Genomic DNA, 25705 nt, shown 5'->3' with positions numbered 1-25705 from the left:
GCTCCGGTGCGCCGGTCGGGGGTCTGCCTCAGGGGCGGGCGGGCGGGACCGAGGTCTTCCCCAAAAGACGTGTCCAGCTCGGCAGGTGCCTGAGCACCCAAGGAAGAGCCCTGGAGAGGGGAGTCGTGCTGAAAGCGATCTAAAGACGTTGATTTCCCCAGAAGAGCCACCCTTTGGGTTCGGTTTGGCATTGGCGGGGCCGCCGGCTGCCGAGCACCCTGCGGGACAGTGGGAGGACATGCACCCGTGTGCGCTGCCCCGCACGCACCCATGTCTGCACCGAGGTAGACAAGCTAACGACTTTCAGGAAGGCGGGGAGGGTGTTTGCCAGAGCCCACCGAGCTGCTCCAGGCGTGACTTTATGCGATCAGAGGCAAGCTTCAACAGTGTGAATTTTTTTTTCCACGGCCCGTAATTTCCAACCCCACTCACTTTCGGGCAACCCGGTCACCTGACTTACCTGCCCCTCCTCGCTCTGTGCTGGGCAATTTTTTTTTTCCCTTCACCAATGGTTCCTTTAATCGTGAACTACCGATCCGAAGAGACCGCCTTCCTTCCTCCCCGCCCCTTCGTGCAGCCGACAGGTGGAATTTCACTGCCTACACGTATATCAGAAAGCTATCAGTTTCGTCTAGCTGTTGCCGAATAAGCAGACGTGACAGTGTTTATTTTACGAAAATAAAACCCGAGGAAGACACCTCATTTATCTCGACTGTGTGTATTTAACACATTTCGTGTACGCAGGTGTGCATGTGCTCTCCCGTGGAGAAAGCCGAGAGGCAGACCGACACCCGCCGGCACGGCAGGCAGAGCCTTCCGTGCTCCCGGGTTCTGCAAGGACTCGCCAAAGCGTGGGGGGTTCACCGGAGTGACCTCCGCAGCGCTGCAGATGCGCGGGTGCGGGTGGGCAGCAGCGCCGGGCCCTCGGCACCCACGCCTGAAAGTACACGCGCGTTTTGATGCATGCAGATGGTTTTCTGTTGTGCGGAGGGGAGAGAAATACCTGCGGATTAACCGCGGGTAAGGCTTTCCCAGTCTCAGACGATGAATTAATGAAACAACTGAAATCTCTATTTATCCTTTTGCTTCCAACATAAATTGTATAATTTATCATCTAAATATGGGGCCCCGCAGACTTCTACATGCCGTTTTGCTCCATCAACGAAAGGGAAACTTAGAATCAATTCAGCAGTTCTCTTGTGGTTTGGAGGAAGGGCAAGTTTAATTATTTTGATTTAAAAAAACAACATAACTTTCCCTCTGAATTCAGCTGAGCGATATCATTTCTGAAACGGGCTAGATGTTGCATTTAAAAAAAAATTAAAAGTATTCTGTACGGTCCAGTACTTTTTTTTTTCCTACTTTCCGGGCGCTCCGGGGCCTAACCGGTAGGTTTCTCCTCAGATCCGAGCCGCAGACGGCCGCGGCAGCCCGCGGAGCCGGAGCCCTGTGCCGAAGGCACATCTTCGCAGGAGGCGCATCTTCTGTGTGGTTCCCGCGGTGACTCCCGCCGAACCACCGCCGGGTGCCTCCCCGCTCCTAGGAACAGGGGTGCACGGGTGGAGCACCGGGCGGGCCGCGAGTTTTGCCGCGCGGCTCCCTGCGCCCCCCTCCAGCTCCCCAGACCCCGCAGCCTTTGCCTCTTCTCTTTTGGGTGGCGCCGGGAGCTGGGCGATGAGTGGGGTGGCGGGCGGCCGGCAGGGCCAGTATACCGCAGCATCCCTCCGGGCGGGGACCGGCGGAGGGGCACGCCGCTCTTCTGCAAGAGAAAGCAATAACAAAACAAACAAACAAACAAAAAAAAAAAACCCCAGGAACAAGTGGTTTGCCGGTTTGGGGCTCGCCTGCAGGTCTCCCCGCAAACCGATGGGCACCCATTCACGCAGGGAGGCAACGAGCACATTTGCTGCCGCAGGACGGGTCCGACAGCAGCTCGTGACCGTCGGGAGTGCCGTTTTCCCGCACTCGGGGAGGAATCTTCCCCTCGCATCTCCACTGTGCTCTGCAGCGCGGGAAAAGGGCAGTGAGCGGAGAGCCCGCGGCTGCCGCGGGCTCTCCAGTCGATGGGGCTCTTACCGCGGGGACTGTGGAGGGGAAAGGGCTCACGGAGAAGGGTGGAGAAACTCCTGGGGTGGGTCGCCGGGGGCGGGCGGGACACTTACCTGGGCGGGAAGGGTCCTGCCAGTGCGTGGGGCCGGGAGCCGCGCCGATGGCGGAGCGGGAGAAATTTGGCTGCGGGTAGGGTAGCCGCTGGGAACAAGCTGAAAAAACGGATATCTGCTCTGGTTAGCAAGTCCCAGCGCTGGGAGCGTTTGGCCACGATCGTAATTTCCATTATTTCCGTCAAATACAGTATTATCAGAGACTACTGAAGTACTCAGTGTAAGTAATGAGGGAAAGGATGACACACGGAGGGGAGCCTCCGGGCCGTGCCAAGGGTCTCTGAGACCAGATCCACTTTCCAGCAGATCCCCCGCACAGGCCTCAGTCTCGGCGAGGGCGACCGTGGGCTCTGCCCTGGCCGCCAGTGCTGCAAGGAAGGGAGCAGCCGAGAGCAGGTGAGGCCCTCGCCCTCCGCTCCACCCTCTGGACTCGGGGTCGTGGCTGGCCCTGGGTACTTGAAACCAGCCTGCAAGGATGAGAGGTGCACCAGCAGACACCCCGCTGCCCCCAGGGATGCCTCTGGCTGCAGCAGAAAAAAAACCAACCACGAGCAAACGTATGTCTTGAAGGAGCTGCGGACAGGGAAAGTTTGGGGGTCCCCGCGGAGGGACTGGAGCCCATGCTGGTGCCGGCAGAGGCAGTGGGATACCGGGCCCCTCTGCACAAGGCGAGGGGAGTGCTCCGCGAGGAACAACGTGGTGTGTGGACGTGCGAACTAATCGGCTCCGAAACGGAGGAGGGAAGGGGAAACTTCCTTTATAGGGGATGTGGGAAGGGATCTAACACAGTCCTGCTTGAGAGAAACGTTATACAAGATGCTTGAAAAGAAATAATTAAAAAAAAACCCCTAATTAAAAATATATAAATCACCCAACAGAAACAAAGAAATACGTGGAAGGAAACGTTTCTGGATATAGACACTGTGTGTGGCATAAGAAGCGATTGAATACATAAGGGCTTCATTAAATTCCCAATAGATAACACTTGGCTAAATCTACCCCTAGATGAAAACTCTGCATAATAGCACCATAAAGTAAAAAGTTTCTTTTTGTGTGGTCCTTCTGGAGGAACTGATTGAAACATTAGCCCCCTCATAGAGCAATCCCCTCCCAATTCATCTCCAGTAATTCGTGCCTCAGCCCTACGGGGATATGATGAGAAAATGAGACGGGTTAATGAATCCACACTTTGTAAGCTGGGAGGAGGAGAAGGAGATGACACCGTCCTGTTTGTCCCACCAGCTCGTTTATCAGGGCTCAGCCTATTCCTGAGGAATTGTTGGTCTGGCCTCCATCCCCAAGAGGACTATACGTCCCCTCGGTTCGCCTTCAGAGCCAGGGCGAGGGGGAGGGTACGGGGGGCCATTTGCATGCGAATGGGGCCCTGCGGCCCGGCGGCGCTGCCAGCCCACCCGAGGGCAGCGGGGCCGGAGCCTCTTCTGGTGGCACCTGCTCCCCCGCCCAACGCCCACCGCCGGCGGAACCGGGACCTCCGGGGCCGAGGCCGGGCGGCTTCCCTGCCGACCCCGCGAAAACAAGCGAAGGCGTCTCCCTTTCCCCGGCACCACGGCCCCTTTCCCCGACCCCTTTCCTCAGCGCTTAAAATAGAAAACAAATTAAAAAAAAAAAAAAAAACCAACAAAAACGAAGCTACACCACGTCTCGCAATTTGCTCCTGCCGGCTCCCAGGCGAAGGCCCTGTCCGCGCAGAATGCGGACGACCGGCAAAAAGCGTGGAAAGAATAAGTGGCTGGGAGGTTTCCCAACCCCCGTCCCTTCGGGCACGCTTCTCCTCTGAAGGCAGCCGGCGGGTACGCTGGGACCCCCCCGGGCCGGGCCGCCCCCCGTCCAGGGCAAGTCGCTGGGCTCCCCAGGGTTTTGGTGCGGGAAAGCCAAGAGGAAACAAACACCGGGCCTCCGCTCCCAGGAGCCGGACCGACGACAAGCAGCCTCCGTCTCCGGGGAGCCCGGCACCTCCACTGCAGCCACCTTCTCTCTCGCCAAACCTTGCCCTGCTTGATTTTAGCCGTCTCTCCGAGGGCTGCCTAAGCCCAGCGAGGGAGGGGGAGCCCGGCGTAACCCCCGGAAAGCGAGTTAACGGGTCGCTGATGAAAAGGGTGCACTCTCCCCGACGGGGACCGAGGTGGTGCCTCCGGGATCTTTTCCCTTTGGTTGTAGAAATTAAACGGACCCAACGCCCCTGTCCTCTACGGGATCCCGGGCACCCAAAGAGGCCCTCCAGCTGCAAAGGGAGCCCACCAGAGATCTCAGGTCCAGTCTTTCCGCTTATTGCAAACCATTAATTTAGCCCCGCACTGCTGCAGACGAAATCGAAAAGCATGACTTTTCTATCCACAAGAATACTTAAAAACCAAGGTGACGAGGTACTTCGATGTGTAAAAAGCATAGAACCACACAACCTTTCCCTCCTCACTCCAAAGTGCAACAAAAGGCATCCCTCCTCTTTTTTTTTTTTTTTTACGAAAATTCACACGATTTATCCCTGAATATACTAAATTGTTACAAGTACAGCCGTACACAAAAAGCACCTCCCTGAAGCGAAAAGCTCATGTTCCTAGCCCACAACAAGCAACCACAAGCCTACTTTTAAAACCTGCGATTCTCTTTCCATGCCTAAGGTCCGAATATTTGAGGCAGGCTTTTTTTTTTTGGTTAAAAAAAAAAAGTAATTTTAATCTACCAAACAGGTATCTATCGACCTCACACGGGTTAAGATCGAGAGTCTAGAATCAGAAAAGCTGCTTTGATGGTTTGTTTTGTACCCTTTCATACAGCACCCTTGCTTCAACAGCTCGTGCCCTGAATCAGCTCATCACACGAGGATATTCCAGTGCCCATTTTATATTATATGTATTGAAAAGTAGAAACACATGTCCCTGTTACTGTAACAGAAACATAAGTACCTAGGACAAATCTCTCTGAAGTTCAGTATGTGCCCCTTATTAGCAGTACTTTCCTTTGGCCCCCTTGGAAACCAAAATATGATGCAGTTGTGATTCAGAACACCCCCAAAACTATAAAACCAGTTTTGAACAGGGTGTTTAATCAATCCCCTGATTGGTGTCTTCCAGAACTGGGCTTTACTCCCAGGAGAGAGCCCTATTTCTATTTATTCCCGCTTTTGTCCTTGTCTTTTTTTTTTTTTTTGTCTTTCATTCTCTGCAAGGTTTAACAATGGTTTGACTGCAAAGACCATATTCTGATCTTTTTCTTAACGGTCAAATCCCGACAGAATAATTTTAAAACTGTAAAATTCCTGGGCTATAGTGCTATTAATCCCGCAGGAAAAAAAAAAAAAATCAATGTCCCAAAGAAGAGAGGACTATTAAGGAGGGAAGGGTCCGAAGCCAATTGTTTGGCTGGGCTCCTCTGGTCTTTGGGTTTGTTTTTGGTTTTGCTGCTTTTTTTTTTTTTTTGAAAATTAAAAATTTTATTTTCGAAAACGTGTAAAAATTTTACATTAAAATGGTACAATAATACTTGCCAGTAATTTTAACAATATTCCTTGTAAAGAATACGCATAAAGTACAAAATAAAAAACTCCGTACGTCTATTATAATACAAAACACAGGTTAAAATAAGAAACGATAATCTTGACTTTCTTTCGTGTAAACATGTTAATCTTTTCTTTTATAAAAGTACATGAGACAAGTGTACTAAAATGAAAAAGTATTGCTTTGCTGTCCTCCCTCAAGCCTTTTTTTTTTCCTGTACGTTACTGTTTTCAAGCTCCTAGACCTGAGAATCTCTGAACTTTAACGGTTTAGAGATGTTATTTATCACAATTTTTTTTTTTTTGTCTTTTTAAGGATCAACGAGTAACTTTCCGACGGCGCGGCCGCCTGCCCGTGCAGCAGCTAGGCCTGGCTTTGCAAAAACACGGGTGGCGGCCGGCCGACCGGCCGAACCCCACCACGCGATCCCCACGCAAAGCCCGCAGCCCCTCCGGGCGGCGTCCGCCGGGCCTCCCAGCGCCAGAGAACGGAGGTACCCCAGATCCTACCTTCGGAAAGATTCCCATACCCTTAACAGTTAAGAGATCCGGGCCGCGAAGCCGGGAGCGGCGGGCAGGGCGGCGGCGGCAGCGGCGGCGGCGGCAGGGGGGGCGGGTAGCCTGCCCCCGGCGCTCCCGAGCGAGCGGGCCAGCCCCGGCGCCGCGGCCGACTGCGAGGCGCAGCTGCTGCCCGCCCCGGGGCCGGCACCGGGGCCGGGTACAGGGCCGCCCCCGATGATGCTCTCGATGGAGAAGGGCGAGCGGGCCAGAGCCGCGCCGCTGCCGGGCTTGGCGGCGTGCAGCGAGGCCGCCAGCGCCGGGCCCAGCGGGTGCGCGTAGCCGAAGGGCGTCCGTGCCAGCTCCGCCGCCGGCAGCAAGGGCCCTGGAGCCGCGGCGGCGGCGGCGGCGGCGGCGGCGGCGGCGGCGGCGGCGGCGGGGGGCTGTCGGGGCGGCGGGGAGGGATGGTGGAAGGCGAAGAGGGTGGAGTGGGGGTGGTAGGGCTGGAGCTGGAGGCCGTAGCCGCAGCCGTAGGGTCCGTAGGCGCAGGGCGGCTGCTGCGGGGGCTGGGGCGGGGGCTGCGGCAGGAAGGCGGCGGGGTCCACGGCGCGGAGCAGTAGCTCGGGCGCCGGGAGCTGCTGCCGCTTGAAGCGCTTTCGGCGGCGCAGGAAGCTCCCGTTGTCGAACATGTCGGCGGACTCGGGGTCCAGCGTCCAGTAGTTGCCCTTGCCCGGGTTGCCGGGCTCCCGGGGGATCTTCACGAAGCAGTCGTTGAGGGAGAGGTTGTGGCGGATGCTGTTCTGCCAGGCGGGGAACTTCTCCCGGTAGTAGGGGAAGCGCCCGCTGATGAACTCGCAGATCTCGCTCAGGGTCAGCCGCTTCTTGGGGCTCTGCAGGATGGCCATGGTGATGAGGGCGATGTAGGAGTAGGGCGGCTTCACCAGGCTGTTCTTCCCGCCGCCGCCCGCCCCGCCGCCGCCGCCGCCCGCCCCGCCGCCGCCCGCCGCCGCCTTCTGCGGGCCGCCCCGCGAGGGGGGTCGAGAGCCGCCGGCACTGTCCCCGCCGCCCGCCCCGCCGCCGCCGCCGCCTCCGCCGCGCACGGGCGACCGCGGCAGCAGGGAGTCGGCGTGGAGGTCGCCCACATCCTCCTCGTCCTCTTCCTCCTCCTCCTCCTCTTCCTCCTCCTCCTCCTCGGCGTAGGAGCGGCGGCGGCGGCGGCGGGGCTGCGGCTCCTCGTCGTCCTCCTCGTCGTCCTCCTCGCCCACCACATCGATGTCGGTCTCCTCAGCCAGCGCCGACGCCTCGGACATCTCCGCGCTCAGGGTCATGGCGCGGCGGCGGGGCAGCGCATCGGGGGCGGCAGGCACAGCGCGGCGGGCGGGCGGGTGCCCTCCTCCTCCTCCTCGCCGCCGCCAGGCCCCCGCGCCGCTCCGCCGAGAGCCGCCCCGCCGCCGCCGCGGACAGACGGGCCGCTCCCAGCTGCAGCCCCGCCGCCGCCGCGGGAGCGCTCCCGCCGCCCGCTCGGAGGCGGCGGCCGCTTTGAATTTTGTTTCGGGGTATTTTTTGCTGCTTTTTTTTTTTTTTCTTTTTGATTTCTCTGTCTCTCTCTCTTTTCCCCCTCCCCTCCCCCTTTTTGAGGGGTCTTTGGGAATTTTTTTTTTTTTGTTGGGGTCGGGGTTTGGGGGTCTGGGGGTGGGGGGAGGGGGGGGGGCTGTGCCGCCGTGCCTGGAAGCCGGTTCCCCCTTCTCTCTCTTCACCTCAGCCCCCAGACATTAATGGATGCTGGGCGGGAGGGAGCGCGCCTAGTCCTGGGAGGAGGAGAGGGGAGGAGGCTGGCGAGGAGGGGGAGGGCGGAGGGGGGTGGGGGCTTGGGGGGAGCGGCTTGCCAGGCCTTAGGGAAGACAGTGAAAAGGCGGGGGCAGAGTCCCGAAGAGGGCGGCCTTCCTCCCCGCCTTATAGCGAGGGGGCCATCACATGGCTCCCAGCATCAGAGCGCGGCGGGGAGAGCGGCGACCCCGGGTCCATGTGTGTCCTCCGACCCCCCGCCCTCGCTCCCGCTCTGCCAGGAGGGGCTCTGGGGGACCACGGGTCGACCAGGGCCGTCCTTAGTGGAAAAGTGTGGGGATGGAATAAAGACGCACCCCCGCCTCCGGGGGAAAAAAAAAACCAACCAAACCAAGTCTGTCCCAAAGTGCTGGAGCATCTTCCCAGGAGCCGTCTGGAGTTCTCTGTCTTCCTGGGCTGCCCCCAGAGACAGAGTCTTGCTTCCCATGGGAATAAGGGGGGGGAAAAAAAAATCAGGCCGGAGAGAGAGGTGGTGAGTTAATAAACTTCAGACTTCTGTCCGTGGGGTGGTTTAGAGACATCTCCCCCCACCCCCGCTTCCTCTTCCCCCCCCAGAGTTTAATTAATTCAATAATGAAATCAAGTATCTCTCGATGTCGGCCTCGCAAACGCTCAAAGAAGCACCTCCACAGCACACCGCTAACCTCACGGGTTATTCGTAAGGCTGTTGTTTTTAACAGGAGAGAAAGTATCTCCCTCCATTATGGGAAACGCTAACAGATAATTAGCCTTACCTCTTTTGTATGCAAAGGAAAACAATTCACTGTCCTTAAATGTGCATTCTGCTGTGAGTGTAGGAGCGTCACTCCCGAAAAAGGGACGGAAAGGAGTGCTTCCTAAGTTCCACCCTTCCTAGTTTCAGGTGATACACTCGAGGACAGCAGAAAAGCGAGTACCCCCTTTACGCAAGGGCTGGCAGGGAAAAAAAAAACCTAAAGAAACAAAAAACAGTCAACCCAAACTTGGACATAAATGGCATCACCGTGGTCTTAAAAAGAAAAGCTTTGGAAATCCCCATAAGCTCCCAGTTCTGGCAGAAGAACCCACGACCAGGATCCGATTGGGACAGGAGGAGTCAAAGAGCATTTAGCGCTCCGGCAGAAATCGTCGTGAGAAGGGCAGACTGATGCCTAGCGTCCTCACGGCTCAAATCTCGCTTCTCCAACAACTCACACACCCCATTTTCTTAAAATACGTTTTCGATATATTGACCTAATCCAAAGCTACACGCCACTCTGTTTCAAACCCAGTTCCATGGATTTACAACATAATCCTTTCTACTATTTCCAAATAATCCTATTTACATTTTATTCGCTACTAAGGCGCCTGCAGGAGAATACCACCAAAAGTTAAAAAAAAAAAAAGGGAAAAAAAAGAAGAAAAAAGAAGCCCCAAACCCAGTAATTGACTAAGATTTTTTTTTCCTGTAGAAAGACTGATAATGTCACCCGAGATTTACAGTTCATAGGAAGTAAAATGCCTCTTTGAATTAGTCTTGGGCTCTTAGGGCAAGTTACTAAAACGAAGGCAAAAAAGAGGAGGGCTTTTCCTCTCCGAGAGGTTTCGCTTCTTTTCAACGGGTTAGTATTTTTCTTTTTTTACTCCATTTTCCTTCCTTTTATTCTTGTCTTCTCCTGGTGCTTTCTGATGTGCCTGAACGTTTAAAACCATCTGAAAAAAAAACAAAACTCGCCCTCTTAAGTCGGGAAGAACGGCAGAGTTCAAAAATTGGTGGGGAAGAACCGCTGCAGCAACAGGGGAGTCGGATCTGCCCTCCGCCCTCCCGCCAGCACCCCGGTGCTCCGCCGAGCGTGTGGCACCGGCGGCTCCTCGGCGGCGGCGAGTCCCTCCCCAGGAGCACGGCGGCGGCGGGGAGGGGGTCTGCCTGGACGGGCCCCGGGGGCTGGGGACCCCCCTGTCAGACTTGGGCGATACTGCACGCCCTGGCATGTCGCCGCGGGTTTTGGGGAAGTGGAGGGGACGGGGTGGGGGTGAGGAGTTTGCTTCCTGGGGGGGCAACCGAGCCAGCCCCCGCGGCGGACGATTAAGACCGGGAGTTACGTCAGCCCCTGGAGATCGCAGCTTGTCTTTGAGCGTCTCCCCCCCTGCCCCCATCCTGGCAGGTGCCTTATCAAAAGGGCGAGAAAGGGCAGTAGAGAGGCGAGCAGCGGAGGCACAGCCATAAGCCGCCTTTCCCCGCGGAGGACCCCTCTGCCCGCGGGGCCGCAGAGTTTGGGCCCGCCCCCGGGCCCGCCCCTCGGCCCCGCCCCGCTCCCGGCGGGGCCCTGCGCGGGTGAGGGACGCCACCTACCGGCCAGGAGCGCCGGGCGGAGGCAGGGCGGCCGGTCCCGGGGAGCCTTGTGCCCGGCGTGGACCCTCGTTCAAAGCAGCTCCCTGGAAGGGCAGGGCAGGCCCCCCGCCCCGCCTGGGGACTGAGCGGGACGCCGGGACCCTAAAGAAAAGCAGCGTTTTGGGAGGGATCTGGGAAACCCTCCCTCCGTGGCAAAGCTGGAACTTCCCCCACCACCTTCCCATCCCCGCCCCGCGACTCTTCCCTCCTCGTGGGTCGAACGCCCACCCGCGAAACGACCCAGGACCTCAGGGGCTGTCTTCTGTGGTTTTCTACTGGCTGTGAACGATGTAGTGTAACACTCACCTGAAACCACCGTAGGACAGAAGCGACATGTGAAATACGCGGTGGTTGGTTTTTTTTTTTTATTATTTATTTATTGCTCAGGCTTATTAATATTCGTTAGAAAGTCTCATTATGCATTATCCACACAATTCCTGCATGCATATGCAAACACCCCACATTTTATCAGCGCAGTGCATGCATGGGATTGGAGCACTCCGGTAATCCACATCAGCAGTCCCGGTGGTTTCGCTCCTCACCCCAGCCCATGTCCTCCCTGGCAGCGAGGCTGAGTCCCTAGTGTCCACAGCTCGCACGGCAGCGAGGATAGGAGCTTCCTCCCGCAGGCCTCACATCTCTCATCCAAATCTGAGAAAGGGCTGGGTATTTCAGCAGCTCTCTGCTGCTGGAGGTGGCTGGACCAGGGGCAGCCTGGCTCAGATGGTGGGTCCAGGGACACTGGGCAGGAGCCAAACTAGGTAGACCCACTGTCACTTCCCCTTCATGTCTCCCTTGTTCTGGTGAACGGTGTCCCTTGGGACCCCCACAGCTCCCCAGGCCACACACCCTTCTACAGCTGGGGAGCCTGTGCCCACATTGGGATGGGGAATAGATGAGCCTACAGACCTTCTCCGGCCCTGTATTCAAAATCAAAGAGCACCCTGGGCACTGTTCAGGGCATTTTCAAGCAGCCACACTGGCACACTGGCTGAGGTGCTCTGGGCTTTCCAGACCTGATCTAATGCCAGAGCCTTCTGTGCCACCAGAAGGGTTAGGTGCCTGGTGGCAGTGCGCACCCCTGGGTGCTTTATTGAGTGTTTAGCTAGGTGCAGCCTGTGGAAACCAGGCAGACCCTGGCTCCCAGCTACACATGCTGGAGCTGAAGAGCCTTCCCTGGGCTTGCTGCGCTTCCTACACCAAAGGCTGCACTTCTTTTGGCATGGCCTCGCACATCTCCACACCCAGATCCAAGTCTTAGCTGCAGAACTAGACTATCTGTTAGTGAAATAAAACCATTTATTGAATCATTTTCAGTTTCTGTCAATGTAGTTCCTTGGGCCAAAGACTGAACTGGATCCTGAGCTGCTTGTGTCATGGAAAGAATAAATCCTCCAGGAATGACCTTGCAACAGGCTAGTAGTGTCCGTAACCGGGACCATTGCAGTGAGAGCTGTGGCCTTCATTGCCCACAGTGGCCACCATTTTAGCTCCATTTCTTTTATGGGTTTGTCTCCTTTCCCTTGCTGTGTAGTTTTAGGTGAAGGTAACACTTCCCTTAAGCCTTCTGCAGAGGCTGGGATTACAAACAGGGTCTGTGTCACCTGGTCAAAAAGCAATGCATTGGTAAGCAGATGCAGCAGCCACCTGAAAAACTGAAGAAGACTGAAGGAAAATCTGGGGCTTCCTGCCATACCTCCTCCTGAAAAAGAGTTTATCACCCTTGGAGACGACACTACCCCCACCCCCTGTCAAACTTTGGTTTTTTTTCTTCTTGACTGAGTTAATGGTTGGTTTTTTTCTTTTCCCCAATTCCTCTGTAATTCTGGCAGGGGAGATACTTCTGCTGTGACAGGTGAAAGTCACTTCCTTTAAGGTCCTTTTGTGCCTTTATTTTCTGTAAAATGTGATTAAATGTTCTCAGGACCCTTCTGCACTTCTCCTTTAACAGAATACAAGGAGAGTTTATATCAGGTAAGACCAAGACCTGTCTAGCAGCATAAGCTGACTTCAATATCAGCCAATATCAGATGTTTAGGGAAGAACATAGGAATACGACAAGTGTGTAAAATGCATTCTTAGCTGACAGAAATCTAGGCTTCAGGATTTTTTTTTTAAACCCAGAGATAACATCTGAATTTAACAGCCTGTGATGAAATCTCTTCTGTCAATTTGCAGTCACTTTTTGAAATAATGTACACTTAAACCACTGAAGATATTCTGTGGTGAAATGTTCTGCAGCTCTAATCATGCGTGGTGTGTAGCATCTCTTTTCATTTGCTTTAAGCCAGCGACCTGCTCCTTTAATCAATGTGCTCTCCTTTTTGCACTAGAAGAGGCAAGCAACAACTGTTGTTAACCACCCTCTCCCTGCTGTTCACAACTTTGTAGATTTTATTAAAAAATTTTTTATTGGTCAGCTGTTTCTTAGGTGGAGGGGTTCTGCTTTGGAATCTCTGGATTAGCACGGAAGTAATTCTATACGCCTGACAATCCTTGCCACCCTCTCCACCTTTTCTTGTTGAACTCAGGCTGATTATTATTGTAATAATCCTCCAGAACTGCACAAGATGCCTAAATTTCCTTTTCCAGTTTTCATTTCAACTTATTATTTCTGTCCTTTTAAAGCAGTGTCTGCTCCCAATGCTAGTGGAGGGATACTGGATTTTCAAAATGGAGCACTGGCTGTCTGAGCTGATACAGCAGGGTAATCATCACCCAAACAAACCAGGTTTGTTTAGAATTATAGAACAGTTAGGTTAAGTTTGAATACATGACTCCACTGGCTATTGAAAACCTTTCTAACATTCTCCACATAAGCCCTGAATTCTTCATTGTAGACAAGCTCTGGCAAATTAGGAAGGAGATCGCATAAATAATGTCTCAGATATTTGAGATATTTTCCATTTAACTCTATAGCAATGCAAGTAAGCCCTGAAAGAGTATGAACCCATAAATGCAATGAATACTGGCAGGTATGCTCTTCGTTCGCTTAGAAATCCTTGGGGATAAGCTGTACTGTAATCAAAGACGGAGAAGATTGATTTTTGCATCTAAAATTAAGTGAGTGGTGGGTTGCTGCCAGGGCTTGAGCAGAAATAACAGCTAGCTGCTGCAGAAGGAGGAAGGCCCTCGAGCTGTCCAGCCTCCCCACTTCTGGCCGCCTGTGCTCACCACTTACCTCCTGCTGAGCACCAAGCTGGACCAAGTGGCCTAGAAAGCCAAAGGCAAAATCTGGAATGAATCCCACCTTCACAGCTGCCAAGACATTAGTCAAAGGTGGCACATGGGCAGCTACGCATCTACAGAGGGGCAAACATTGTCCTGATTCATTCTGGGCTAAATGTGGCATCACTGAGTGTGACTGTGTTGATTTTGGGGCATGTCTTAACAACATTTGTGACTTGTATCTAATTGTCTTAGCAGGAGTCAAAACATTTCTGTGATCATGGCTTAAATGATCAAGTTCCCTTGAATTCTGTGTACAGGATGTCTACAGGGATAATCAGTTTGTTTGAGTCTCTGCCACCTGCGCGTGAATTTAAGGCACCATCTTTTTCCACGCACAGCCAGTGAGGAATATGATGACTCCTGACTTTCACCTACTCTCTAGCAAGATCTTAACTGTTAACTAAGACTAACTCGAAACCCTTTCTAGGTGAGTCTTCACCAATCCGATTAACATGAATTCCCAAGAATTCAACAAAGCCTGTTTGAACCAGGTTCCGTGAAGGCAGGTGATTCCTCACCTAGCACTCTGCAGTTGGCCCCTGTGGTGTGTTATAAACAGAGAGGCATCCCACAGCTCATGAAAGGCTTGTGATGTGGCCTGAAGCCCAAGTGTTTTGGGTTGTGGAGTTTAAGAGGTACAGGCATGGTGAGAAAAGGACACTGTTCACTGAGGAGTGCTGTCTCTCCTCCTTGTCACAGAAGTCTATTAAGGATTACTCCATAGAGCCCACTGGCCTGTGTGAGATTAAAACAGCACTGCACTTAAGGACAATATTCCTGGGCTCCCATTCAATGTTTATATATTTAGTATCTCTTACAAAAGTTACAAATTCTTCAGTGAGTCCTACCTCGACTTTGAGAGATGGTTTCTTTTCCAATCGTATCTCTCAGAACACTTTTGCTGCAGTACATTTTTGCTCCTGTACTCCACAATGCTGTCACTGTCCTCCATTAAGTTACTAACAAATATGCATATTTTTCCAAATAACTTAGCACTTTCCCCCTCACGTCCTGGAGCATCTACATTAGGAATGATAACATTACCAGTCCCTGTGGTGCCCTGCTGATGTGTCATTGATCATCATGCCCTGATGATGTGCTTTCTTGAGCGCTGACTGCAGCATTCTTTTGAACAAACATTTCCCAGTGAGATTTTTAGTATCAGACAAATTCCCTTCACTGCCTGAAAATACATTGAATATGTGTTCTTCGTGGTGACTGGCAATCAGGACAACTATTACCTTACTTTAGCCTGATCACTTATGTTTATGACCAGTGTTTCCAGAATACAATGCTAACTTAACACCTTTTCCCAATGTACTGTGTTATTACTTATGCAGCACTGGCCTTGTGTTTCAGGAGAGCTTTCCCACTGGCATTTTGACAGCAAATGTTGTAATTCTTCTGTCTTTTAATTTCCACATAATTTAGAAGACAATTTTCTGGAGTCTTTTTGCATTCCTATGCTGCTTCTGTGCAGCTAATGAACTTTGCTTTAGTAACGTTATTCTTTGATGATTTTGAGATCTTAATTTCCACCCTTTTTCAGAACTGAAAAGATGCTTTCTGAGCTCAGGCTCTGCTTCAGTGCTACAGGCTTTGGATCTGTTTCATTTCTCAACAGAAGTTCTTCAGCTACAACTGAATCCAGGTTTAGGTTTATGTTTCTCATTATGCAATTACACTGAAAGGACTGGAGAAAACAAGCCAATACTATTTTAGCATTCTAAAATACTTTTTCTCTGATGCAAAGTTTGTTTTTTGAAGGTCTGCTGTTTGATCCAGGAAATGTAACTAAATCTTACAGAGTCCCTTGAACTGCAGTTCTTGAACGGCTTCAGTTGATTCCTGATACAACTCAGTCATGTGGTTTTCAGCATAATTTGTCTTCAAAATCTTGCATGAGGGAATATGAGATCATACCTCCAGCCCAGTTAATCCTAGGCTGACAGCTGAGACTGCACTTTCTACAGCTTCTATCTTGGAATAATCTTCCTGTGACTCATTTTCACTTCAGTATTTCAGCCTATTACAACATTTTGCATGTTTGTAATCATCAGTTGGCCTAGTAATTCTGAAATCTTTCTTATATGTATATGTATGGCAGACTGTGATAAATCTGAAGCTGAAGTATTTATTACTTTTACTTTCAATAGCTTGCAGTGATTCAGGTGTTTTTTTTTCCTCTTGGCTCTATTCCCTTGTGCTGCAGGTACATTGCCAATTTCATCTCGCAATGAATGTATAAGCTTACTTTTTAGTTTGGAACAAACTCTGTCCTCCCCAAATCTGTCTCCAGATCCCCCTTTCCACCAGATTTGTTTTGTTCCTTTCTTTCTGAACTAGATACTAGATTTGCTAGTTCAGATACAGTAATATGGGCTTTCTTTCTTTTTTCTTTTTTTTTTTTCTTTTTTTTTTACCCATTCTTTTATCAGCAAATTGATTCAGTGTTTCAATTTTACAGATATGCTGGGCCAAATTTCTGCAGGTCTCCCTGCCATCCTTTATACCTGTTTGATCATCCTCTCATTTCTGGCTATGATGTTAGCCTGTTGGGAGGCACCAGTTGCTCTTCAACAGCACCTTTTGAATCGTCACCTCCCTGAGACCTTCTATCACCACCAGATGGAGTAATTTTGGGTTTATAATTAATTTTAGCTAATTACTAAAGTCTCTGTTTTAACAGTGATCAAAATCTCCATACAAATTAAAACTCAGGTGCGGTGTAGTGAAGAGATATCATAAGAGCAAATAAAATTTACACACTCACCAAAAGCACTGCCCTGGCAAAACCTTGGCTCTGAGAATTACCAACATGGGAGGCTTACCATTGATCAATAAAGAAGGATAAATTAATTATTAACATAGCCTTACAGAAGCAAGAACAAAGGGAATAGTTTATTGAGGATATTCCAGAGAAGAACCAGTTCAAAACACACTAAAGTAGAGGGTCAGATGGCCAGGTCTGTAGTATTTCTGCTGATACCAGGAGGCCCTTTGGGTTCAGTTGTGGCAGTGACGGGGGCAGGACCACTGAGACACATGGTTTCTCCTCTTTTGCGTCACTCAGTGACCATGTCTAGCACTGATGGGGATGTCAGGCTTCTTCCCCTTATAAATCTGCTCCTGCACCCTGCAAAGACCGCTTAGCTTTCTGCGTGGTGTGACCGGTCGTTGGAGCCAGACATGCCTGGCTGTGAGATTCATCCCACCAGACTTCTCCGAGAGAGCAACGGGAAACATGCCTGCAAACCTGTGGAGGACGAAAATTTTGAATGGTCTGGGGAACACAGGCTGAGGAACAGGGTTTACAAATACTCAAATGCAGCAGCAACTGCTTGAGTCAGGGCCTCGGACGTGTGTGTCTGGTTCTCTGAACAGGATTCACACAAGAAAAAGGCTGCGCCAGAAAAGGGCACGTTAAGACCTTAGTGGTGGAAAATAGCCACACAGGAGAAAACCTTTGAGAGAAGAAAACACAACACTTACGTGTTTTCTAGCAAGAAAAAAATGAAACAGATAACGCTAGATCAGGGACGGCACCGTCCGTGCAGGGAGCACCGCCGGCGAGGCTGCAAACGGCGGGGAGGGACGGAGCCGGCACGGCACGGCACGGCACGGCACGGCACGGCACGGCACGGCGGGCACACACGCACCCCCGGCCCCGGCCCCGGCCCCCTCAATGAACCGGCGCGGCAGCCTCCTCCCGCGTCCCGCGCGGTGGCCCCGCCGCTCCTCGAGGAGGCCACGCCCCGCCCGCGCGGCCTTGAAGGGGCTCCCCCTACCGGCCCGGGCAGCGACGCATGCGCGTTGCGGGGGGCTGTGCTTTCCTTCCGGCCGCCATCTCGCCTCCCTCCGCGTGGTGCGACCCGTGCCGCGCTCCGTCTGCGGCCCACTCGCTTTTCTTCCCCACTCCGGCGCTGCCACTTTCTCACCGGGAAGGTACCCAGGAGACGGCGGGGGGCGGCTGGGAGGAGGTTGTTGTGCGGCTGAGGGCTGCGGGTCGGTGGGCGGCGGCTGGGGGAAGGGAGGGCGGTTGCGGGCTGGGCCTAAGGGGAGCCTCGCTTCGGCGGCGCTGCACGCGAGCAGGCCCCTTCCTGGCCCTGTGGCGGAGCTGGGAACCCTCCCGCCCGGCGGGGGCGGGGGTGCTGTGCGGGTGGGTGGGTGGGTGTGCGGTGAGGGGCGGCTGCGGGGCCCCGTGCGCCCACCTGCCCTGCTGCCGGGCGCTTCCTGACCCGCCTTCCATGGGCTCTCTTGTTGATTCCGCAGATGAAAGAAACAATAATGAACCAAGAAAAGCTCGCCAAGCTGCAGGCCCAAGTGCGCATCGGTGGCAAGGTAGGAGCCTTCTCCACGCCCTCCCCTCGGGACTGCGTGTTCCTTCGTGTGCACCAGGCCTAGCGCCAGGGGTCCTGAAAACTGGGGTGGGGAGCAGCCCTGAGAACTCTCGACTTGGCTTGTCTGTCCTCAGGGAAAGCCGTGCTGCTGCAGGGATCTCTGGAGTCAGTTCTGTAGAAGCAGTATGTAGTAGCTCAAGCTTCAGCCTTTTATTTTAGGAGTTGTTATAATATACTACGGCAGACTTGCAGCCTGTATACTTGTATGGGCTCTTTTAGAAGGCGTGTAGGATTTGAAGTGAGTAGACCTTACAGCAAGTGAGCTCGAGTATAGTTTTCATAATGTGTTGTGGAGAGGGTTATGTTCCAGACTCATCAGACTCCTATAAGATGCTAATGTCTATTTTTTTTTTTGCATTTTAAGACAAAGTTTGAAATTCTGTATTTGTTATACTCTGTAATTGTAGACTAACATGCTCAGAAGACCTTTTTATTTTGTTACAACATCTGAATGTATGTAGCTGTGTGATTACTTGTAGTCTGAAAATGTAAAGGTACATTCAATATAGTCATATGGTAGTAAACGTTTTAATTACAGTGTCAGTTTTAAGGCAAGAATTTGTTAGTAGGGTTTTTTTTTTAAATACCTGAGGAAATATACACACAATATTTTAGAATATGAACTATTCCATAGAACTCTTGCTGACAGTTTCCAGGAGCTTTCATTCTTGTGTTGAATTTTTCTTGCCTTGTTAGTGTAGTAATTAACTGGCCTGGTGATGTTATGTATTCTTTGTGTGGGTTACTGATTAAGCAGAGAACTACTGTATTATATTAATGATTGTGTGCATGTTACCTGTGTGTGTTTATTGACTATAGAGGCTTTTAATGTTTTTCATGTAAGAGCATGCATTCAGATTACAGCTCTTACAACTCTCTGGTCAGTATAGATCTTTCAGAGACATTAAGCAAAGCTTATAATATGCAGGTAGTGTTGTCATTCAGTTTTAAAATTGATCTTTGAAATACTTAGAATGCCTGAACTATATGAAAAATTTATTTTATAATTAGAAATTATTACTGTGATTCTTCATGGCGTTGTTGCCATGTAAGCTGAGTTGGGTGTGGAGGAGGCAAAGGTCACTTCTCCTTGTGAGAAAAGGTTGCACATTGCGTCTGCTGAAGATTTTAATGATGTTGCAAGGCTGCAGATCTTATGAATAAGCTATGTACTATGTTTAGGTGGAGGGCTATTGTAGTACTTTGTTAAGTGAAATTTGAGATTTTAGTGTAGAATACAGCTACAGCTAAATATTGTGGCTCTTCTTCCAAACCTTTTTAGAGGAGTGGCAGATAAGTCTGTAGTGTTCCGTTGGTAGCCTGCTGTACCCGCTCCCCTCTTACTGTAGAGGTAAAGGGATGTGAAAGCATGTCTCAGCATGATCAGTATAGAATTTGCTTAGTAAAAACCTGTCGTCTTAGAAGCTTGAATCGGTGGAGATGAAAGCAGCAGCAGCTGTTCATTTAAATTAAATTCAAATTGTCAGAAGTTTGATATGTATGTTTAATACGAGTAGAAAGGAGATGTATGTTCCTACATAGCTTTTGATTCAGGACATCGTTAGTTCGTTAATGTCCAGAGAGACATAACATCTGCCTTATCTGGCTCAATTCCTGGATAGTTAAGGTACTAAAATAAGCCATTTATCTTATTTTATTAGTTTTCAAATTATTGTGTGTGCTAAACTGACAGTAGCAGGGAATGAATATCAAACTTTCTAGACGAATCACTAAACTTTTGAGCTGTAGTCTTCCAAGTGTTAGTTTCGTGTGAATTTGTCATTAACATTCTTTTTGTTTGCTATGTCAATTACATTGTTGGTAACTGGATTATGTTAGAGATGTTAGTGTCTAGACAGTTTCCTAACTTCTACCAGTTAACAAAAATGATATTGCAGCTGTTTACATGGCCAGGCAGTAACGCATTCTCTTACTCATAGCATGTGGCAGATGGGCAACTGGAATAGGGGGACTGAGATAGTAGTTATAGGGTGTCAGAAAGGAGCTTAGTTTCACCTATTCCTAGACGTTTTGTGTCAAATTTTACTGAAGCCTTATGATTGTGCAAGGAAGTATAGAATTACAGTTTCTGCTTTTTCATAGGTATAGATATCTTCTAATATGAGACAATTATTTCCCTGGAGAAATCTAGAGCTCTGGCAGGGTGGAGGGGAGAACAACCTAACCTTTGTTTGTTTTGCTTTTCAAACCGGGGAGGTCTGGAATACTATGTAGAAGTAATTTTTAAAAACATGTTTTATAAAATATTTTTGGAAAACAAATATTATTCAAATATGTAAGCCCATCAGATGAGATGTCTATTTGGAATAAAAATTGAGTATTTTGAGTTTTCTTATACTCATTTGTTAATGATGTGTCGATAACTTTATGGCCTCTGACTATTATCAAAATTTGGCTCCAATTTAACAAAGATGATCTAAGAAAAACTAGTAAGCTTTACAAATTAACTAAAACTGTGCTCGTTCTTCAGTTTTATGCCTATGATAACAAACAAGTCTAAAGTTGCAATTTTCCTTCTCTAAGATGCTGTAGAATCCCTGTAAGAATTGTGGAGTGCATGTTCTCTGGTGCATTGCTTCCTAACCTGAAACCTCATGCTTCCCACAGGCATTCAAAGCTTGCCTTACAGCAAGAGAGAGACTGCTGCAGTGCAGTTGAAGGGATGGGGTTGTGTTCATTGTAACACAGAAGTGGAACTTCTTGTGTTAAGTTGGTTTGTAGATGGCTGCAGAGTAGTTATGTGGCCCTGAGGATTAGAGTTTGTGAAGAACCACTTAAGTATTAATCTGTAACTTGCCACTTTTTTTTTTTTTTTTTTGCAAAGGGTACTGCCCGCAGAAAGAAGAAGGTTGTCCACAGAACAGCCACAGCAGATGACAAGAAGCTTCAGTTTTCTTTGAAGAAACTGGGAGTCAACAATATATCTGGAATTGAAGAGGTAATTACTTCAAAGGAAAAAATACTTTTCTATATGGAAATATAAAATATATCAAAATCAATTTCTTGGTAAGTAACATCCTAAGCTTGACTGTAAATTATCGGTAGGTCTTTATTGAGCTTTAAGAGCTTAAATTTCCTGTTAAATTGAAAAATTTTGCTAAACCACTTCAAATACTGGATATTTTTTTTTTTTTTTCCTTGCAGGTAAACATGTTCACCAACCAAGGAACAGTCATTCACTTCAATAACCCTAAAGTTCAGGCATCGTTGGCTGCTAACACTTTCACTATCACTGGCCACGCTGAGACAAAGCAGCTGACAGAAATGCTTCCTAGCATCTTAAACCAGCTTGGAGCTGACAGTCTGACCAGTCTGAGGAGATTGGCAGAAGCCCTACCCAAGCAGTGTAAGTTGAAACTTGAATGCATTTCATGCTGGCAGCTGACTTGAGGCTTGTTTGTAAAGCAGCAGTGAAATTCAGTGCACTTGTGCTATCTTATAAAGAAATGGACCTCTTAGATCTTATTTATAGCTCAAATCCAATGACGACTATAACCGACTAAAGCAGAGGCACCTGTTAGCATATCTTGCATCTGGTCTAGGAATGGAAAGCTGTAATGAGACTTGATTTTATGGTAGCTTCCTTCTTGATGTGGCTACCGTATTTTGACATACCTTGTACATTAAAGCTAGGTAGATGAGTTAACTCTGGAAGAGTTATAGTTCAAAAAAAAGATCAACTTTGAGTATGTCTGTTTTGCCACTTTGTATGGAAACGTAAGCAGTGGTGAAAGAGACCTGAGGACAGACAACTTGCAACTGCTTTGCTGCCTCACAGTTGCAGTGAAGGCATTTCTTGCATGGGCTTTTTCATAACTAGGAAAGAATTACAGTATTTGTAAGGAAGTATGTTATAATTTATGCGTGTAGAGAACAGGACTGGAATGAGTATTAAGCTAGATACACCAACTTCTGTTCCATCCTTAAATTAGTAAAAGAAGGTGAACACTTGTTCTTCCTAAAAGTCTGTGGGAGAAGTAGGGGAAAGACCTAAGTATGGTGTTTGGAATAGATGCTGCTGCTACAGGATGAGAATTAAGAGTGAAAGACAGGCTTTTTGACACTGGCAACAATCTTTGTGTCATACATGTACGGTCTCCCTACTTTTCTGAAATATCTTAAGCCCATTCCTTCCAACATGTGGAACATCCTAAACATGGATAAAGTGGGAAAAGTGTGTCATTGCATGTCATTTCTGGTAGTTCTGAACTTGATTGTTTTTTCTTCTTCTGCTCTGCTGCTGACAAAACAGCTTCTATTTTCATTCCTAAAGTTGATGATACTTCCCTCCTGTCAACTTGCTACTGAAAAAAGCCTTGTAGAAGTAGTTTTCAGGAGGTAGAGTAAACTGCTTTTTACCCCATGGAGCTCAGGTCCTTCCTTCCTTATGTCACCTGTGTGGCTTCCTTGCAGTGGGGCTTGAAATAAAAAAACTTGAAGGAATTAAAATGATCCCTTAAGAACTTTTTAGCAGGGCCTCTTGTGATAGGACAAGGGCTAATGATTTTAAAATAGAAGTGGTAGATTTAGCTTGGATATAAACAAGAATTTTTTTACAATGAGGGTAGTGAAACACTGGAACAGGTTGCCCAGACAGGTTGTGGATCCCCCATCCCTAAAAGTATTCAAGGCCAGGTTGGATGGGGCTCTGAGCAGCTTGGTCTAGTTGGAGCTGTCCCTGCTCCGTTCAGGGAAGTTGGACTAGTTGGCCTTTAAAGGTCCCTTCCAGCCCTAACGGTTCTATGATCTATCTCTCTTTCATGACAAGCTGGTTATATTCTGGATAAGCTAAATTGTGCAGTTTTGATATTAGGGATGCTTAGTTAAAGTGCTTGCTTTGTATGACCTGGTAAATGACTATTCCTTTCCACTTTGGGTGAATGCCAGAGTAGTTGCACAAAACTTTCCATTTGGCATTGTCTGCTAGATTTGGAAGCCTGACATTGAAGAGCATAGTGTCTGTGATGACAACATTTGCAGGTGCTAAAGTAAATTTAGTCTGGTCTTGAGGATGAGAGAGAATGCAGACAATTTAGGAGGAAACATGATGGTTTGCTTTTAAAATGTCTTACTTGACATTAAGGTGCACTTAAGCTGTAACAGCTTTCTGCTGTTAAAAAAAAACAAAAGGAAGGTTAGCAGTGACCTTGTGCCAACCGCTTTCAGACCAAAGGTTTATGCATTCATCTGTTTTGGTTCTCTAGAAATCAGGGTACAGGTCTAGTATGAACCCATCTCTTTCCTCAAGCATTTCTTGAAAACTGAGAAGGATTAATTAGGATAATCCTGAGGTGATAAAGAGTATGAGAGAGCTTACCCTTGGTAGGACAGCTAAGAATAGCAGTAAAAGTAGTGGCACAAGTGCCCAGGGACCTGAGATATCTATTCTTAGCATTATACTGCAGCAGTTCAACAGATGCTCACTGGTCTGCTAGAATGGACATGGTTAAGTCTCACTAGCTCTGGCAAATACAGTGGGAATGGTTAAGAAATTACTGAGTCAGCAGAGATGTGGACCAGAACGCGTGTTTACTTTAGCCACCTAAGTGTAAAATTGTGCATCCAGTTCCATATTTCTCTGACTTTGCCAGGAAGCAATAATATCTTTAAGTATTTTTAGTCATGTTTGTCTGCCTGCAGCTTCACAATTACACCTGTTTTCCTTGGAAGGCCTAGGGTCATAAGATCTTTTCTTTTCCTTAAAACTTGATGGTGTAAAATATGTAAACCTTGAGAAACACAGAGTGGTTGATAAACCAAGCTGCTTTTAAGAAAAATTGCAAAATCAGTCTCTGCACTTGTATCTGATTACCATGCACTCAATATACCTAGATACAAGGTGGTGACTAGTAAGCTAGTTCAGCGTAGATCTTCTCATTGCCCTGCTGGATGAAGCACTGCAGTATAGCACAGAATCTCTGATAATGTTTTAAAAAAATGCAAAGCAACACAACTAATCAAGATGCCTGTGGTGAGCTTGACTGATGGTTTTAAACTACTTGCTCTTGCAGCTGTGGATGGAAAAGCACCACTTGCTACTGGTGAAGATGATGATGATGAAGTTCCAGGTAAGAAGCAGCATAGTATGGAGAAAAAGGAAGTGAATTTTGCTGAGAGATAATGTATGTAGCATAAAATTGGGCCAAGGACGGTAAGAGTATTGACTAGTCGCTCACTGTCACAGAATGTCAGTGGGCAGATAATGTCATGGTTTTCACAGATCGTGACAGACTTAGTGGTTTGAGCTAGCATTTTTGTCCTGTGTAGAAGTAATAGCTATGTCTGAGATAATGATTTAATATTTAGTAAGAAGAGTGAGAAGAAACTTTGTTCTCAATATTACTTTGCCTAATTGTGGGTATGGTGAAGTTAAATGCTCTTAAAATTGTATTTTATGATGAACCATCCAAAACTTGGTTGAGCAACGAGAATGAATCATGAAGCTCTTAACTTATTTGGTCTGTATTTTATAAGCTGAAAAATTTTTATGTTGTAAGCACTTGATATGAAGTAGAAATTTGGGGGAAAAAAAACCCAAAACTTTTGGCAAGGAGGAAGTGGGTCAAACTTTAATTTCAACATTCTTCTTTTTCTAGATCTTGTTGAAAACTTCGATGAAGCTTCAAAGAATGAGGCAAACTGAACTAAGTGTCACTTTCTGAATAAAGTTAAGACTTGAAAAAGCTACATGGAGCTGCTATTTTATATTGTGACTGCTTTTGGTTTATTTCCTTATGAGATCTCAAGATCTGTGATATTTGGAAACTCCTTGAACCTGCAGCTCTTTAGTTACTGCTTGTACACAATATTATTTTTGTGGCCTGATTGAACAAATCTGTGCTATGAAGTAAGTCAGATTGCTAACAAATCTCTGCCTAGACACAATTTTTGAGTAACTTGTATACAAGCAAAACCCCATCTTTAATGAACTTTCACATACAATAAAAATATAAAAGAAACTTTCTGGTGTGGCTTCTTGACAGAAAAGCAGGGGAAAAAAAAGTGCAAGTTCAGAGAACTTTGCTTGGCCTTGAAGAACGGTCACAAGCTTCTGGCATCTTGGGGGAACAAGATACTAGTGTTAAATTTTTATCTTCAGGAAGTGTTTAATAGATATTTCCAGGATATAGCTATTTAATGAGTAAAATAATATTTTCCCAGTATTTTAATTTTACTTATCTGAAAATGTCAATTATGTGGGGAAGTGAAGTACAGGAAGGGGAAGAAGCCTTAACAGAATGGGTAATGTCTCTTAATTATATTTAGCATCTTCAGATCTACTAACTAATAATTATATCTGGCTGTTTCAGGAATATATTCTTTCTCGGGCTGTATGCCAGAGAAAAAGAGAACTTGTTTTTTGGGCACAAGGAAGACTTTTTAGATGCCAGTCTGACCTTTGCATAGCTGGAGCTTCCAGGGGTGAGGACTAAACTTCATGTTTGGGAGTCTTTGATGTTAATGGTAGATCAAACTGCTTCTATAACAAAAGCTAAGCTAGGATAGAAGAGCACTCAACTACCAGCCTTCCAGCCTTCAAAGGTTGTCTGGCTCTACAGCAGATACTTCTGGAAATGGAAATTCATCCTGACTTACGCAGGATAAAATTCAGAGTAAAACTTTGCTGTAGCCATACAAAGTTACCCTTGTGCCTGGGAAAAGGTGGGGCTGTGTCTGACTTGCC

General features: G+C 48.5%; 2 protein-coding genes across 3 annotated transcripts; one reads left to right on the top strand and one right to left on the bottom strand.

The window, feature by feature from the left end:
- Nucleotides 1-1611: 1611 nt before the first annotated feature.
- On the bottom strand, nucleotides 1612-7502 carry FOXD1 (forkhead box D1). Its single transcript, XM_086770851.1, has 3 exons — nucleotides 6187-7502; nucleotides 2163-2261; nucleotides 1612-1759 (listed from the first exon to the last, which is right to left on the bottom strand). Exon 1 carries the CDS (start codon nucleotides 7500-7502, stop codon nucleotides 6216-6218), a length of 1287 nt encoding a protein of 428 aa, XP_086626977.1. The 3' UTR covers nucleotides 1612-1759; nucleotides 2163-2261; nucleotides 6187-6215.
- A 9895-nt stretch (nucleotides 7503-17397) lies between these two features.
- BTF3 (basic transcription factor 3) lies at nucleotides 17398-24980 on the top strand. 2 transcript variants are annotated; one of them, XM_086770928.1, is made up of 6 exons: nucleotides 17398-17545; nucleotides 17873-17941; nucleotides 20846-20959; nucleotides 21166-21367; nucleotides 24033-24089; nucleotides 24618-24980. In XM_086770928.1, exons 2-6 carry the CDS (start codon nucleotides 17873-17875, stop codon nucleotides 24662-24664), a joined length of 489 nt encoding a protein of 162 aa, XP_086627054.1. In that variant the 5' UTR covers nucleotides 17398-17545; the 3' UTR covers nucleotides 24665-24980. The 2 variants fall into 2 exon arrangements, with proteins under 2 accessions (XP_086627054.1, XP_086627053.1); XM_086770927.1 differs by lacking the exon at nucleotides 24618-24980 and having other exon boundaries at nucleotides 24033-24157.
- The last annotated feature ends 725 nt before the right edge of the window (nucleotides 24981-25705 follow it).

The sequence above is a fragment of the Chlamydotis macqueenii genome, chromosome Z (genome assembly GCF_036417535.1).
Source record: "Chlamydotis macqueenii isolate bChlMac1 chromosome Z, bChlMac1.mat, whole genome shotgun sequence".
In the NCBI taxonomy this organism is placed as follows: Eukaryota; Metazoa; Chordata; class Aves; order Otidiformes; family Otididae; genus Chlamydotis; species Chlamydotis macqueenii.
Note: the sequence above shows the minus strand (reverse complement) of the source record. Positions and strands in the feature narration are given on the sequence as shown.

Excerpts from the sequence above, each read along its gene's own strand:
- BTF3 (XM_086770927.1), top strand. The coding sequence starts at position 17,873 with ATGAAAGAAACAATAATGAACCAAGAAAAGCTCGCCAAGCTGCAGGCC. Across the intron at positions 17,942-20,845 it reads AAGTGCGCATCGGTGGCAAG|GGTACTGCCCGCAGAAAGAA; the intron begins GTAGGAGCCTTC and ends TTTTTTGCAAAG. Across the intron at positions 20,960-21,165 it reads ATATATCTGGAATTGAAGAG|GTAAACATGTTCACCAACCA; the intron begins GTAATTACTTCA and ends TTTTCCTTGCAG.
- FOXD1 (XM_086770851.1), bottom strand. The coding sequence starts at position 7,502 with ATGACCCTGAGCGCGGAGATGTCCGAGGCGTCGGCGCTGGCTGAGGAG.